Genomic DNA, 17,345 nt, shown 5'->3' on the forward strand with positions numbered 1-17,345 from the left:
CCCAGCGAACACTTTGGAAAACTGACATGGGATTGCCAAATCATTTCCCTTGCCTGGGAATGACGTCCCTCCAGCACTATTCGGTTATATTTAGACCCTATATATAGTGGAGTCGCCCCCTAGGCTTTGTTGACTCTGCAGCAGGCAGCAGTAAGGGATCACGATACTGAAAGGAAACTGACACCATGTGACCCACAGAGTTACAATATTATGTTTGATCATTACATTATTAATGGGATGAAGTACTTCCAATGATATGTAATAAAAAAAACAATTTTAACATTTCAAATGATCCTAATAACGTGTGTATGAGGCTACGTTTGAAGGATCACTGTTTTTTTATAGCTAACATATAGTTTATTATAATAAAAACACCAATAGTATGTTGACAAAGGACAAAAGAGAGCGTATTGTTGGCCACATTGCGACACAGAGCAGCGATATGCCCCAAACCGGTTGAAATCCCCAGCTATGCTTTCTGGGTAAAGTGCGCCCCGGTATCCGCCCATATTCGCTTTAAGGAGGCCAACCTGAGTAGCTAGGCCGGACGCTGGAACAGATGGAAAGTTCAATCGATTAATTTGCCCACGTTTTTGCATGTTCCCACTTGCTTTTGATACGAGGTAGACCGACTTAAATGCGGGCGTTTCGGTGTGAAATAGGAAATGCAGAGATCGTGTGAAACGAGAGGATTATCAGCTTGACTTATTTGGTCGCTACTTCGGACGCGGAACTCCACTCGCTAAAAGGTAAATCAAATGGATACATTTTATAAATGTGTGTCACTTGCGGTTTTTTGCAACATTGTAACCACTAAAGTATAAGATAAGTGAGTTTTCCACACATATAACCACTGATCAATAGCATTATAATGGGGGGGGGAAATGTCGTTGTCAGTGCAAACTACGCCCAATTGTTAACCTAACGCCTGGCCCTGCAATGCAGACCTTTGGGCTAGCCTGTCAATGGCGGCTTCAGAATATGCACCCTTCCCCTTTGAATGAATAATAATTACTTTGTTCGGGCATATGGTGCAGACAATATAGCATTAAATAATTACAGTTTGTAAATTATATTAGTTTAGCTGAAAGGGACTAGTTAGCTTTATTTAGAGGCTGTGGGCGAGCCCCAATGCTAAGCTAGCTATCAGCACAGCAGCCTGGTTATTTAAACAGTGTTCAGAGGTTTTCACACAACCAATCTGGCAACCCCTGCGGGTACAGAGCAGTGGATTTAAATCAAATTCCTGTGACTTATAAGCCTGCTGTGTGTGTTTTTGCCTGCTTGAACCCAGGGCTGGGGCTTTCGTTGAAAGGCCTGTTTAAAGCTCGGCTAATTCACATTGGTAACAAACTGCTACGAATAGCCTACTATTCATTTAAATAGCTGCTTATCAGTGGATAATTTCTCCCTACGTCCTCACTTTTTGGTAATTATTCTGGTGGAGTATTGTCTGAAAAATCGAGTTATTCATTGGTCATAGTGTTGTTGTCAGTGATGTTGTAAATAAAAAGGTTGATGCCATCCAGATGCTGTAAACACGAGAATGAGTCAGAAATATTTTTCCATTTAAATCCCACAGCATCATAACTTTGTCAAATTTGAGGTAACACACGGAAACCTATTCAAGGTTAATGTTTTAACTCTCCTACAACCCAAATGATTGTGAAAGGTTACTTTATAACTGGGCCATAAATAAGCCGTATTCCTCCCATACATCCTTGTTTGTTGCTAAAAATACACATGCTTTAGTTAGTCATTTAAAGCCACTTTCAGTGCCTAATAAGATGAATCGTCATAGTACTTTTACAGGCATGGAAAGCATGTGTCAGACAATTGTTGCTACAATGGTCTGTGACATTGTCAGTAGTCTTATCTCTTTAGGTAAAGATAAGACTGTTTATAATGGACAGAACAGCCTCTTTGTAATATTTGTAAACTATAGGCTGTGTTTGGTATAATATGTGACATGCAGTAAAGTATACCTTTGTCGCTGCAAATACCTATCAAACAACATTCTCCTTTTTGTTTGTCTAGAAAAGGCAATGATATTCAGCTGAACTCCTCCCTGACTGCAGGCTGTGAGCAGTATGTACTGTAACTTCTGAAAAGGCCAGCCACCACTATTGATGGCTGCTGCTCAACAAAGCAGTCAGACAGCAGTCAGCCTCCCAGTGGCATGTCAATTTTGGAGCCTTAATGTAATGTCATAGATTTTTGCCTGGGGTTCGTTTCTGTTGTGCTGCTGCTACTCATACAATTCCACTGATGTGTTGCAGGTATCAGACAATTATTACATGTACAGGGAGGCTGTTCTCACTATCTTAATTTATTTCAGTATTAGGGATATAAAGCTTAATTTGTGTGCCTGAGAATCTCGTTAAACTTTGCTAAATGAATGTTGAAGTAGTGGTTTGTCAACATTTAACATACTTTTCAGGGTTGATGATGATTTATTATGAAAACTCTTCCTGAATTGAGTTGCAGTCTATGTTTTTAAATATCTTAATTTTCACATTTGTATCACATTGTAGTTTATTCCTCAGGCCTCTTGTTGACTACTAAAATCTGCATTTTATATATGAGGCAATATATAGATGATGGCATTGAAACTAGTTTTCCAGTGAATCAGCAGTTGTTTTTAAAGAATCGTTGAATTTTTTTTTTAGGAGTATAAGTTACTCATGGGAAGTGATGTTGATACATCAGTCGGCCAATCCTAAAGATGCAAGTTTCCAGGCAAACTGACAGCTTGTTGGACAGAAATGAAGCTAATTTACAAAAAAGTTTTAAGCGGCAATTCAGTACTCTAAAGAGTTTAACCATACACAGAATCAGACATCCTTTATTAGTCAACAGAAGAATATAACGTCTTAAGTGCAGACTGAGAAATTCACAGAGAGAAATGTCTTTTACTAACACGGTGCACCAGATGAATTGAAACTGTGCCAGATGACTGTGGAAATATGAATCTAATGTGCTTTTCTTTTTGTTCCTGCAGGTGAATCATGACAGAATATAAGCTGGTAGTGGTGGGAGCTGGTGGTGTTGGCAAGAGCGCACTTACCATTCAGCTCATCCAGAATCACTTTGTCGATGAATATGACCCCACCATTGAGGTAAATAAACCATTGTGTTCATGTACATAAAGTCAAGTGTGAACGTGTTTGCAGTCAAGTTCATGATGGTCCATGTTTTCGTGTCTATTTGAGTATAGGGGCTGCAAAAGGAGACACGTTTAAGAAAGAAAAAAGACCTGCAGCAGGTTCTTCTGGTCTAAGTCTTAAAAAGACACCAAACTGGTTTTTAATAACTTTCCATGTGTGTCTGCCTGCCTTTTCTCTGGGGGCCCAACTACGCTAAGTAAACCGTCTCATCATGACTTCCTTCAGGTTTTGATGTGCTGTTGCAGGTTAGATCTCCTCCATAGATTATTTGAATAAAAGATAACATCTGAAACTAAATCTGCTCACTGGATCAGACAGTAATTATTTGTAATGGATCAGATTTCCGTGTGGCCATCAGTGTGATGAAAAGCTGGAGTGCTTTGTCACTATGAAAATCAAGACTTTTATTAATGTTGAACAATAGTGTGAATTGTAAAATCATTTCATACAATCCTTTCATGATAAAACGATAACACATATTAAGTTTATCCTAAAAAAAGTCATTAAAGTACATCTTTTATAAATATTTTTTCAATTTGCTGAACATTAAGTTTCAATATCTACATTTCTTTATCATGATGTTGTTATTCTTATCATTGAGCCATTATTTAAATGTATAAGAAAGTATGTTGCAACTTGAAAAACCATGCTCCACTTCTATTACACAATATATCCTTAAACACACTTATCATAGCTTTAAGTATGAAGAAAATAAATAATCTCTAAATGATGACATGCAAATTTTTTTTTTTTTTATCATATATTGATTAAGCCAATATTTAGACACCATTCGGTTCATCCCATAATTCTTATCGCTCTCTGGCCTCCTCCTCCTCCTGCAGGATTCCTACAGAAAGCAGGTGGTGATTGACGGAGAGACGTGTCTGCTGGACATCCTGGACACTGCAGGTCAGGAGGAGTACAGCGCCATGAGGGATCAGTACATGAGGACAGGGGAGGGCTTCCTCTGTGTATTTGCCATCAACAACACCAAGTCTTTTGAGGACATTCACCACTATAGGTGAGCTGAGAGACTGAAGGCAATGTGCCGGGGTTAAGTCCAACCAGGTGCATGTCATTCCCTTTTTCTCTACACGGAAACGCCTCAAAAAGTAACGATATTATTTTTGAAGATCTTTAATGTAGATGTTTGATTGCTAACCCTTGCCCTGCAACATCACCTCTTTGCACCATGTTACTCATGGCTGATAACCCTTTAAATGCAATGTGACGTTTTGACAAGCACAGCTGGTGGGAAAAAAATCGAACTAATGAAGAGTTTTGGCACAATTGTTTTTTTGTGGACAATTTTCTTTATTGATATTTTTTGGCCATAACTTTAGATTTGTACACTTTATAATATGATATACTTTGTAGATAAATTGCATATAAATGTCCTATATGTTGCAGCATTACGCAAAAGCCAATGATATAACATATTCGTTCCACGATTATGTCCTTTTCTAGTTACTCTGAACAGATGCAAAGCCATTGGATTATCACCTTTTTTAGATGAGAATTGACATTTCCTCTGTGTATCAATGTCCAGAGAACAGATTAAGCGGGTGAAGGACTCCGAGGACGTCCCCATGGTTTTGGTGGGGAACAAGTGTGACCTCCCGTCCCGGACAGTGGACACCAAGCAGGCTCAGGACTTAGCACGCAGCTACGGCATTCCCTTTATTGAGACATCAGCCAAAACCAGACAGGTGAGCGTCCCGCTAAAGACAGCCACGCCCTCGCGACTCAAACACTTTAACTTTTCAGTCTGCCACTTAACAGCTGGAGTATTCCTCTGCACATCTGGAGACGAAGTTCAATAGTGATAAGTTAAATGTGGCCTCAGGAGAATTGGCTTGATGGACATATCAGTCCTATACAGTCCACTTCAAATGTTCTTGTTCCAGAGAGATTAAGCTCATAGTAATTTTGACAAGTGTCCTTGCACAGGCTTGATAATCTTGGCACTTGCATCGTGAGAAAAGTTTAAGTGTTGAGTCATGTGGTGCTGTTGATTTGTGTCACATCTAATGGTCCCTTTTATAACATTGCTTGGAAATGTCTCGGGCATTGCGCTGCGCATCGTTAAATCCTCTTTGGTTAATTGAATTTTTTATTTATGGGTGATAATGTAATCGTTGCATGCTACTTTGTCACGGAAATATGAAATGATATCATAATTAGGGCCATCTGCAGAGGATCCTGCATTATAAATAATCAGCAATCAGTAAACGTGTGTCAAGGAGTCTGCATGAAAGGACAAACTGTCAGTAATTACTCAGGGGGGGGTCTAATGATTCTGCTTACTGCTTACTGGTTACTGTCACTGGGTGTTGGAAGGTTTGCTGTGGCGGAGGTACATCAAATGGTGTGTGTGTTGTGAGCATGGCCTCAGGTGGCTGACTGGCTGACAGTGATCTGTAAACACAAACTTTCCTGGTTTCTCTGACCCGGGGTAATTCACGGCTCCTTCTGGTGCGGGGGAAATTAATGACACAATGATTCATTTCCCACAGCTCTGTTCATCTATTCCTACCTGAGTGTACCAATAATTCACTGTCCACATGGCGCTGCTGCTGGCGGCACAGCAACTGTCTCTTGCATTCAAAGCAGTGTTTGCCAAATTGCACTGATTTCCTCTTGCTCCTCTGGGAAATCTCCCACCTACAGCATACTACACAATCAAAATATGCTCTTCGTGCATGCGCTTCTCCTTTTTATATGAGGCAACACTGATAACGTGATACTCCACCCTAACTGTTGAAGTGTGTCACTCACCCACTGAAGACATACACATTTTCTTTATTTTAAGTTAGCCTTTTATTTCAGATGGAATGGAGTCCAGCTTTAATGAAGGCAACACCTTCATTGAAGCCATTTCACAAACTAATAACCATAGGAGTTCTATCCACGTACTCGCACTTAATTGAGAGGAAGGACGCATAACATTTTCCAAGCATATAGGAGGAGGTGAGTGTTGTTAATTCACAAGTTAGGGTGGAGTATCAGGTTATCAGAACACCTTTATTCGTCCCACAGAGGGGACATTTACAATGTTTAGGCAGGCCAGACATTGCAGGTAGACCCACCTAAAACAAAATCTGCTTTGCTTCTTTGTATCTGTAACACATGCACCATACAGTATGTCCCCCTGTATTCCTCAACATTGAGGGAAGTTGTGTCTCATACTGCAGAGAGTGGAAGATGCCTTTTACAATCTGGTACGGGAGATCAGGCTGTACCGGCTCAATAAGCTCAGCAAGGAAGAAAAGACTCCGCGCTGTGTCAAGCTTAAAAAATGTGTTGTGATGTGAAAGGGGTAAGTGTATGCAGCCGCGCGCCCACGAGCTCTGTGTGGATGTGTGTGTGTGTGTTGGTGGGGATTTTGGAGAAGGCAATGTGAGCGGACACACAGTGAGAGCTGGTGGTCAAAGCTAACCTGCTGGTTTCTACTGGGGCTGTGGTGGAGCTGTGACAGCAGGCTGAAACACGGGATGATTCCCCCTCTTCAATGTGTATGTGTATCATGGCTGATCAAAATATATATTCACACTGGGTTTGTTGACTTGGGTCTGAGCGAGTTTGATGCCCCCTCCCCTTTTATGCTAACCATGCTAGTCTGCTTTCACACTTTCTACTTTTGTTTTGCTCTCGGTGTACGTATCCTAACAAATGTTTTTCATCAGGAACTAAACCTGGTTTCCACAAGGAACAATTGAGAAGCGGGCAGTGTCAGGAAAACCTACATTTAAAGCAATACAACCTATTTAAAAAAAAAAAAAAAAACGACAAATCACATACTTGTCTTATTCTACAGGAGCAAAGCACTAACATCTCCTTAAGTTGTTGATTTCTCTGCTCATACACCAGTGATATATTTCATATCTCCTCTTTTGTTGGTCAAAAGGCCACTGTTTCCTGTGGGAAAAGGATTGCGTTCCCCCCCCCCCCCCCGAGGTTGACTTTGTCTGCACTCCTCTTGTGAAAAAGCGCTCATTTTAAAAACATATCCTGGCAAACTAGTTTAGAGTTTGAACCAAACAACCAGTGTGAAAGCATCCCATTCTGCTGAAATCAACAAAAACAGTGTTTATAGAGCTGGTGAGCCAATGTGTGATTAAAGGAGATGAATCCTGGACCATATCAGTTGCTGAAATGTTTCCTATGAGGATGTGGTCCAAGGAACTGTCCGATACGATGTGAAAAAACCTGTGTGTTTGTGGGTGAAAGTTTTTCTTGCGACCACAAAAAGTCTTCTTTCTTTCCTTTCCTGCCGTCTTGTCACAACCTTTAATTGACCTCAGGCTCCTAACTCTGCAGCTCCTTGCAGAGTCATCATCACATGTATTCACTATACAAACTGTTCTGGTACTCACAGCCTTACCTCAGTGTGGCACCAACAGACGCTAGCTGCATTTACATGGAGCCTTTTCATTCACTAATAATCAGAATAAGAGCTCCGCCAGAATATAAAATCCTCATTTTGACACCTCGTGCAGAATCAATTGACTACCTGAGGAAGTCCTGCCTCTCTTTATTTGGCGCTTATGAGTTTTCTACCTTTTTCCCCATGAGTCGCTTCCCTCCCAGGGGAACAATATTAGAATAGTTTATATGTATTAGTTTTAGTGAGATAAACAGAAGGCTGTTAAATGAAGCTGCCAGTAGAATATCTTTGTGAAAATTATATTTTCAGTACACGCTTAGAACGGTAACCTAGCGCTGGATGAAGGCTCATTTTCTTAAGTGTGTGCTTTAATGCTTGACAGACTGTACACAACCTATTGCAAATATAAAAAGGACAACTTGTTCGGTCATTTATTTGAGCACATATTTAAACGCACTGTAGGAGTGGTAAATTAGATTAATCGCATTCAGTGAGAAAGAAATTGGCTCATGTAACCGCAGCTTCTGTCAGTGTTGTTGTCAGGGGGAACACTGCTGGTGTTGATTCTGAAATACATGACACTTCATTTGTTTATCTGTACGCTGTTCTTCTGTGTCGCACAAAGGCTGAAATGATTTGGGAAATGTACCTGCACTTTGTCACACTGATCTACACTTGATAGAAATGGAGTTCAAGCTGATGTAAAGATGGAATTGATGTTATCCAAGATGATCCTTTTGACAATTTAAGTATATTTTCTTGTTTGGAATTGGAAAGAAAAGCCCAAATAATACAATTTAAACTGCCATAGATGTACAAATGGTATGAAAACAACTTACTGTGCATCACTTAAAGGCTACACATCAGTTTGATATTAATAGCAAGTGTGGATTGGTATTTTTTGTTGTGTTCTAATTCTTCAATAAAGTGGAATTACCCTTTAAATTTGGCTGCCTTTAAAATACCACTTCTGAATCAAAAAACATTGTCAATCATTTTAAATGTTTTTCTAATATTTGTTTTTCTTTTCATCCTTGTTTATGTTGTCGTAATAACCTGTCACTCTAATTGTTTTTTGTTTTTTTCCCCAGGGCGTTGATGATGCCTTTTACACATTAGTGCGAGAAATCCGGAAGCATAAGGAGAAGATGAGCAAGGAGGGCAAAAAGAAGAAAAAGAAGTCCAAGACAAAGTGTACACTTATGTGAATAATTGCCCCTTTTCAAGACAGACTAAAAAAATAAAAAAAAAACTATGTTGAACAGTTTAAGTAAAACATTTTGTACATTACACTAAATTATTAGCCTCTTTCTCAATACCCACCATACTGAATACTAAACCTGACCCTTTTTTCCTGCCTTTCTATTATTTGCTACATGGACACCAATAAGCTTTATTTTCAGTTTAGTGCCAGTTGCCCACGTGTTGGTCCGACAGCCTGTTTGATTTTATAGGACGATGTTGATTTTTTTTTTTTTTTTTTATATACATGCAAAGCTGTGAGCTAATTGCATCACAACGAATGGTTGACAAATTACTTATTACAAACTCAATGTTATTTCCCCACCCTTTGCTTAAAAGGTCATGGCCTGCAAACGTTCTGTAATGCCCTTTTTAAGTTTGGGATGCCAAAGAATTAACGTTCATCCCGTTTCCCGTTCAAAAAATACCAGATTTGAAGAAAGGACCAACATTCAGCCAGATGAGATCCAAATGTCCCAGCCACTGTGTACTTTCCCACTTTGTATTACCTCTAGGAATTACTTGGTCACTGATATAAGTATGCATGCAAACTCCTACTCTTCTCCGAATGTTTAACAACCTAATTAGCTATTAATTAATTTGCATTTTGTTGATGCTTTGTACTGTGTGGGATTGATTTCTTGCCTACATTGATGTTTTTCTTTTTTTCTTTTTGCATGCATTGTGTCTCAAATGACATGGGTGTTGCAAACTGCCTCTGGTTTATATGTTTAATCAGATCCACCAATGAGGAACTCAACTTGACATCATACAGTCTTGTTTTGCAAGTTTATATAAAGTCCTCATTTACTTGCCTTTTGTGAGAAAGAAATCAGCCATTTGGCTTGATTAATGACACATTTAGAGATCCATTTCCTCCTGTTTTGGGATAAGGAAACGGGACTAGCAGCCATGTTTTGAGTATTTTTATTTAGCAGGGATTCATGCCTCACTGGTCACACATTTCCTGCTTTTCTTTACTCTAAGGCTTGACAGCAGGATGTTTTTCTTTTATAATTTATCTTGACATTAATTGTTTTCTCTTTGTTACTGGAGAGTGATTTAAAAAGTCCTCTTCTAAACATCCTCCTGATCAAGGTGTCATATATACACAGCACAAGGAACCTTTATCAGATCATAAGATTATGTTTTTTAGGATTTCAATTTGAGAATGTCTGATTCTCCATTAGCTGGCCATAGAGGTCTCATGCCTTGCATATTTTCCGAGCTGTTGACTTATTTGCATGTGAATGGCTAGAAAGCAGATCTTAAAGCAGCTTTCAGGAAAGTTTCTCTTGGTGTGGAGTCACAAAGGTTATTAAACATTGTCTAAATGGATTTTCAGATTCTTCGTTTTCGCAGAGCTTCTGAAAGAGTTTTTGGATTAATTTCATAAAGTGTTTAAATTGTTTGGATGGCTGCCTTTCAACAGAAATGATTGTCCAGCAAAGTAATTTGTCATTTTCTCTCACAAAGCTTGTGTAATGTGGTGGTGTAACTGGAACTGATGTTTGTAAATGAGGCTATAATTGCCATACAATTGGTTTTTAGAGAGAATTGTAACAACAACCAAGTCCTTGTTTCTTTCCCAGGTCAACCCATATTTCCACCATATTAACAAGCTGTTCCCCGGAAGATTTTCTATTTGCCTTCTATGTTTCCATTAGGTGCTACATTTAGACGGTAGAGAGAGTCGAGACAACATTTACTTTGTCCTCTGTGTGCTCAAGAAAGGCGCACTGTTGTTGACACAGGAAATCCAGACGTGATACATTTTGCTTTCAGGATTAATGAATTTTGACCCAGTTTATTATTACCTCCCTTTTTCCCCATGAAGTAGATAATAACTGTTAATACAATTTTAATCATGGAACCCTCTTAACAATGTTTCAAAAGTAGTTTTACTGAAATGTTCCTCTTCCTTTATTGCGTGCCAACAGCTGATTTCTGAAATGTATCATTTTTACCTGGATCATATTTTAACAACCTTTGTATAGTTGTGATACTGAAAGGTGCATATTTTGTAAATTGTGCTTCATTTCGTTGGTGTGTCTAAATGAATGTTGCTTTAATGGAGTTTGCCTCCACTCTGTGTATGTGATTAGTGTGACTGGATCCAGGTCTCGGGAAGTGAATGAATGACCACTTAACAACACACCTGTTGTTGGCAGTGTAGAGTGGTGATCTGATCTCAAATGAGTCTATTTTTTGCCATGAATCTCACCACTCCTATTTAATGTGTAATAAAGAACAAAGTAAAGAGGAACCTAACGTTGTCTTTCTTTCTACAATTGATTCTAAATTTAGAGTTCAACAAGCCCTGCACATGTGTTTGCTCCAATCTTTTCCTTACGACCATGATAAAAAAAATATATAAATATTTATAGTAATGTTCAGTATTATAACATTTTGAATGCGTTATGTTACAGTCTCTGCTTTATGTCTGAACATCTTATCAGTGTTGCCCAGTAGGTGGCACTGTTCACTCATTTAGGCAGTTTTTACTCTAAAAGACTTCAACATCTATGAAGGGGCTATTCTACACCCTGACCACAGACTCAGCCTGGATTTAGCTTTTACAAGTCCAGTATGTTTTTTCAAAATAAATAACTAAATATGCTCATTTTAGAGAGAAAATAAGTAGACTGGTTTCTGGGAAGAAATACTCCCATTGTTTCAAATGCACATGGAGTCACTTTTGGTGAGAAGAAATCTAGCATGCATTGTCAAGTTGATTATACTTGAGGATTCAAGGCAAAAACATCAGTTTTTTTTCAAAACAGTAGAATTTATATAAGTGACTGATGGACATGCTAAACAAATAATGTGTTTATTACAAAAAAGATAACTTCATTACCAAGATAATCAAAACTTTAATTACTAGATATTTTGTTAAAGCTAACATTTCCCAGGTAATAAGGCTCACCAGCCAATATGTCATACATGTTGTATCATTAAAATAAAGATGAGTTTAAAGGCGACTCATTAAAGAAGCAGTCCTTTGGCATGCTTCAGCTGAACAGATTCACATAAACATTTGAAAACTCTGTCTCTTAAGTTATAGAACAATATAGACAATAGAACTTTAAAAAAAAAGAAGCCCATTAGCTGGTACAAAGATAACCCTGGTATTATGGGAATATTTGTGTTGTGAAGCTCCCCACAGAAATTGAGCAACTTTAATTATATGTATCATTGATTTCTGTTATGTCCAAGCACCTTACCTCGTCATCCTTTGAAAGTTTGTTTGCAGGTTCAACGTGAGGAAATGTTTAATGTTATTATGCCTACATGACACAGGTAAACTGCCATTTGGTGTGAAAAGAAACAATATAAGCCATTTCAGCTACAAAGCCATTAAATAACAACTGTAATACAGTATACAAATCAAATAAAACAGACGGATGCAGTAATCAGAGATACTGGGACTCGGCTTCATGACACTGCTTTTTTGAACACAGCTCTGAAATGGCACCATCTTGGAATGAAAGGGTCTATAATTACAAGAGCATATAGGATTTTGGTGTGATTATTTTAAGGTTACTATAGATATTTTCTGCAACCTCAATCAACTCTTCACCTCAATTGACCTCAGCATGACTTTACAATGTAAGGGGAATTTTCGGATTTGGAATGGAGTGAGGTTGACAACCCTCTTAACCAAATAAGATTTATACAAGACAGTATTTGGTACATTAATGACAAGGATTTTAGAAGGTAATTAAAAACATTCAGTATCTTATTTCAAAAGCAGGGTTAGGGATTTTCCCTTTGGAATAAAACTTCATACACAAATATCACATTTGTAGAAGGTCTTTAATTTAGTTGGAATGCTGACTTGTTATGCGAATTCTTTATTATTACGCCGGGTTATTTTGCACATATCGATGGCTATTACTTTTCTTATTCATAACTTTAATAATACATCCCTTAATTCATCACATTTTTAACATGGAAGTCAATGGAAAAACTCTTCAGACTTGAACAATCTTCATGCGACTTCAACTGCTAACTGTTCCTTCATACTTTCACTCAGAAACCTCATTCCAACTTTAAAATGTTATACATCTTTCTGACATTATTCGTGTTAAACAACTTTTAAATCTGGTTCATACTTTTAGAAATATTAAACGTTGTTCAGACCTTGGTAAAGAGGCCTTCAGCTCGTTAAGGTGTGTGATCTCAAAGCTAGAGTGGAGGACAGCTTGAAATTTTAAACCTGCCATAATTCCCAAACCCTACACTCCTGAGACATCATTTGTCATGACAAACGTAGGAAAACATCTCGTAGCTTGAAAAATGAAAAAAAATTAGGCAAAGATAATTAAACAAAATGCCTCTTGAGGGCATGAAGTGACAAAAACGTTAAACATGTCTCCATTAAAGCCAATTGTAAATGTAAGTTGATCTTTGCTCACAGCATTAGCCGCACACCTTTAGTTAATCTGCCAAAATGGCCACATTATTAACCCGAAAGTACACAAAAAGCACACTTCAGATGCTCAAGTTCCTTGACATGCTTCACGCTTTGAAATTTCACCGATATCTGTTACGGTTCTTCAACAAAACGTTCACATGTAAGAGGTTTATCTCTCATTCAGAACAATGCAAATGCTCTACTCTCACAGATTACTCCATCACCATGGAAACCTCTGATCTCTGGACACGTCGTTAGCTCAAATATAAACACCTGTTTCATGGAACACGAGGATGTCATAACTCCAACTGACATGCTCCGAGCAACAGACTTCAGATAATGGAGAATGGTCCAGCCTTCAACATGTCTATGTGCCATTGGTGAGTTTTCCTCAAAAGCTGTTGCCATGGCAACGCATCCCTCGCCTTAAAACACGATATTGCTATATCTCCTATGAAAATGGTCAAAAAGTGCTCAAACTTCACATGTGCGCTAACAGTCCAGCCATGAAGACATGAAAGTTTTAAGATTTCTTCAAATGCCGTTGCCTTGGCAACACAATGCTCACTATGAAACACGGTTTTCTCACAACATGCTTGAAATGGCCCAAAACTTCACAGGTTTGGTAACGATGCAGCCATTAACGCCTCTAAGCGTACTATGTTGTGTCATCAAATGCCATTGCCATGGCGACAGATCATTCGCCATCAAGTTAGTTCAAAAGTTTGCAGTTCAAATATTCTGCTTTCCAAGCCTTTTTACTTTCTTTTCTTCTCTCATCACACATTCAAGCCCCCAGTGTTCATGTATCATTTCAATCTAGATTCTTTACTTTCTTCTTACACGTTACATTTCAGCATAGCAGTTTAGCATCAGCTTTTCAGCATAAAGCATTCCCAGCAATTTCTTCAGGAATTGCATTCTCTAGTTTTCATATTAATGTGCAACTTTGTTTCCCCTCTATTTCCTGCATGTCAACAGACGTAAAGCACGTTCTCTGGGCAAATTGTATTTCTGTATTATTACATTACATTGCATTTTTCTTTTTCTTTTTTTATTATCATAGAGCTAATAGAAAATACTCAAAGGTCAAATGATGACCCTTCTGTCAATCAAAGCAAGATCCAAGTTCGTTTAAATCCATCTTTACTGTGAGTTACTTACTTTATATTATGAAAGTGTTCGTTTTCAACATACACATAGTTACATACCTGCAGCAGATACAGAAGATGATCAAAATGTTATAAACTGTCCTAAAATGTTGTGAAACAGACAATATAACGTTTTCAAAACATCCAGTAATTCTGGTATTGTCCATTAAAATACTATTAGGGTCTGTACAAATCTGTATCATTACTGCTTCAACTTAAGCCAGAAAGCTACTCCCTCCTCTTTGTTTTCCTCATATGATTTCTTTTAGCTTTAACTCTGAGGACAATTCACAGCAGGGACATCTGTGGGGTAGTTTAGCTATGTGCTTGTTTGTAATGAGTAGGCTGATACTGAACACAAAACAAACAGTTTATTACACAATGCAATCTAATCAACTAAACAATTAAGAAATGTATAATCCTTAATTTGCCTGTACATTTAATATTTTAAGTGTAGCCTCTAAACAACGCTGCTGACTGCATTTGAACGTTACTCCCAGTGTGTCATTTGAAACCATTTCAACAAATAGACAACATCATTAAAAACACTTGTCATCTTTTGTTTTTGGTATCAAACACACGCTTGGTGTTTTAGAGGTCAAACTGCATCTACACAGTTTCATACAAAGTCTCTGCCTTCAAGCACTTATTTTCTGCCACAGTGACAGAGGACGTCTTCTGGCTTCAACGTGCAGCAGCATCGTGTGCTGGAGGATGCGCTTGTTTTGTCACATTCTGTGAAAGGGAATGTCATGTAGCATCAAATATGAGATATTTTCCCTTGCAGATTTCCAAGAAATAAATGCAAGCTAGATCATGACTAGAGACAGTATACAAGCTTCTAAAGGACAGGCCTGTGTATGTGTCATATGCAGGTAGGGCTGGGATAATAGGCTAGAAAACAATGCTTGGTGTAGCAGCAACCTGTATAGCTGAAGGCTGTTTTTGTTTAGTTTTAAGCAGGCAAGCTGCTGATCATTAATACATATTTGTTTAAGTTGTTAGCCAATTATACATAAAACCTGCATGTGTTAGTGGTTGTTTTGTCCTAAGAGTCACCTGAATCTGGTTCCCTCCATAATTATACTACACTGAAAATGCAGAATAGCCTGTTTTGAATGAGGTTAAGTTGTTTCCAAACTGTTGCTTTGAACAATAAACTATGTTAACATATTGTGACAAGCTCTATTACTCTTTCTTCTTAAACAATGGGGATACGGTGCCTGCCACATAGCAGCCAAGAGTGAAAAAGAGAGGAGATCTAATGAATTATGCAGAGAGAGCTTTCTCTCAGCCTGACAGTCTGAAACCAGCCTGGAGAAAATTGTAAGAGAAGTGCGAGTCAGTGCAGCCATCACAAATCCCTCTCCCTCCAGGGACTGGCGAGGCCAAGGCCTGTCAGTCAAGTGCCCCATCCCTAAACTGTAATCTGGGGACAGCGCTGAGAAGCCTGCAGGTCTGATAAAGCGCTGAAAAGATGCCCCAGAAACCAATCCAGGAGGTCTGGGCTCCTGTCAGGGAGAAGCGCGGGTTGGGAAGAGACACAGCAAATGTTCCCTAAATTGCAAACAACAAGCCTCAGACTGGTTGCATGCAGAAAGCACACAACATGCTGGAAAAATCCATCTGCCTGCTTGGTCTGTGCACACTTTATGGAGCGAGCACAATCACAATCACCAGCTCTGAGAAACGTGTGCAGAGGGGTGAATTCACAATCATCTGACTGCCTGACCTCTGCCTTGTTAGTGCATGGAGCGAAAGAATTTCCTCTTTATTTTAATGAAGCATGGCTTTTCTGGCTGGCAGGCAGCTGACGGTGGGGCAGCGAGAGCGTAGTGCGGTAATGAGAGGCCATAAGGTTCAGGTGTCTTCAAACCGCAGCACATACAAGAGACTTAATACAGACGTGTTTCCACCAGCCCTGGAGGAAACGGAGAGCCGGATGAATATTCATGTAGTGTTTGATGAATTGTGTTCCCTACAGCATCGTGCCACTTTGAAAGCCCTCATGCTGCTTCTTTTATCACAGGAGGTCCTTGCCACTGAAGCTCACGGGCCACAACACGGCGCCCCAGCATCCAACTACCAATTATCATCTGCGATCATTAACTTGTTATGTTGACACAAACACTGCAATTCCAGATGCCCTTCTTTATTCAAATGGCCCTATTCATGAGGAGTGGCTGAGTTGATTAGATTTTTTTTTCTAGCAGGGCTCGCAATCATTCAACAAGTGATGTTTCGACACAAAATTAATGAACAGTGTGCAGCGCTTTGAACTGTGCAGACTGTTTTTTGAGACGGATAAACAGGCTTTATAATGTAATTCATAGTATGCATCGGTAGAGATTGATACAGTAATGGCATGCTGGTGAATGTTTCTGCTTTGTTCCATTCAGACAGCAATCACCTCATAATGATGGTAAGTCAACAGGCGGAGAGATAAAGAGATGGAGGGACGGAGTGGGGTGGCAGGGTGGAGGGCCTGGGGATTGAGCAGCGTCATGTTCAGCAGCCCCAGACGGGTGATTCATACCAGCCTCATCACTGGCAGCAGACAGGACATCCAGGCCTTTATTACCTCCATCCATCACCATCACTTCATCAATCTGAGCTCCTGTGAGCCAGCTCTCCAACCAGTCCCCAAACACCCATCCCAACGTGCTGCCGGACAGAGATTTACACCCACGCACTAACACCCTCCCTTGCTTTATATATTAACACACACACACACACACACACACACACACACACACACACACACACACACACACAGAGTCTGTGTCATCCGCTCTCTGCTGATGTTACTGTTAATAGTGAGTGCTGATGTTGACATCCCCTATGTGTGAGCCAGTGACACACACACACACACACACACACACACACACACACACACACACACACACACACACACACACACACACACACACACTAGCTGGTCAGAGTATTTGTCATCCCTCAGTCAGTGAATCAGAGACTTT

The 17,345-nt window shown here is 39.3% G+C and overlaps 1 protein-coding gene across 2 annotated transcripts; it reads left to right on the plus strand.

The window, feature by feature from the left end:
* The first annotated feature begins 476 nt into the window (after positions 1–476).
* Positions 477–11,062, plus strand: kras (v-Ki-ras2 Kirsten rat sarcoma viral oncogene homolog). Of its 2 annotated transcripts, XM_010797637.1 has the most exons (6): positions 483–749; positions 3,002–3,119; positions 4,010–4,188; positions 4,717–4,876; positions 6,362–6,486; positions 8,646–11,062. In XM_010797637.1, exons 2-5 carry the CDS (start codon positions 3,009–3,011, stop codon positions 6,479–6,481), a joined length of 570 nt encoding a protein of 189 aa, XP_010795939.1. In that variant the 5' UTR covers positions 483–749; positions 3,002–3,008; the 3' UTR covers positions 6,482–6,486; positions 8,646–11,062. The 2 variants fall into 2 exon arrangements, with proteins under 2 accessions (XP_010795940.1, XP_010795939.1); XM_010797638.1 differs by lacking the exon at positions 6,362–6,486 and having other exon boundaries at positions 477–749.
* The last annotated feature ends 6,283 nt before the right edge of the window (positions 11,063–17,345 follow it).

This window comes from Notothenia coriiceps, unplaced genomic scaffold, assembly GCF_000735185.1.
Source record: "Notothenia coriiceps isolate Sejong01 unplaced genomic scaffold, NC01 NC01_scaffold00038208, whole genome shotgun sequence".
NCBI lineage: Eukaryota > Metazoa > Chordata > Actinopteri > Perciformes > Nototheniidae > Notothenia > Notothenia coriiceps.

Bases quoted from the DNA above. Each gene is read 5' to 3' on its own strand.
- kras (XM_010797637.1), top strand. From the start codon at position 3,009: ATGACAGAATATAAGCTGGTAGTGGTGGGAGCTGGTGGTGTTGGCAAG. The intron at 3,120-4,009 runs GTAAATAAACCA...CTCCTCCTGCAG, and splicing joins AATATGACCCCACCATTGAG to GATTCCTACAGAAAGCAGGT. The intron at 4,877-6,361 runs GTGAGCGTCCCG...CTCATACTGCAG, and splicing joins CATCAGCCAAAACCAGACAG to AGAGTGGAAGATGCCTTTTA.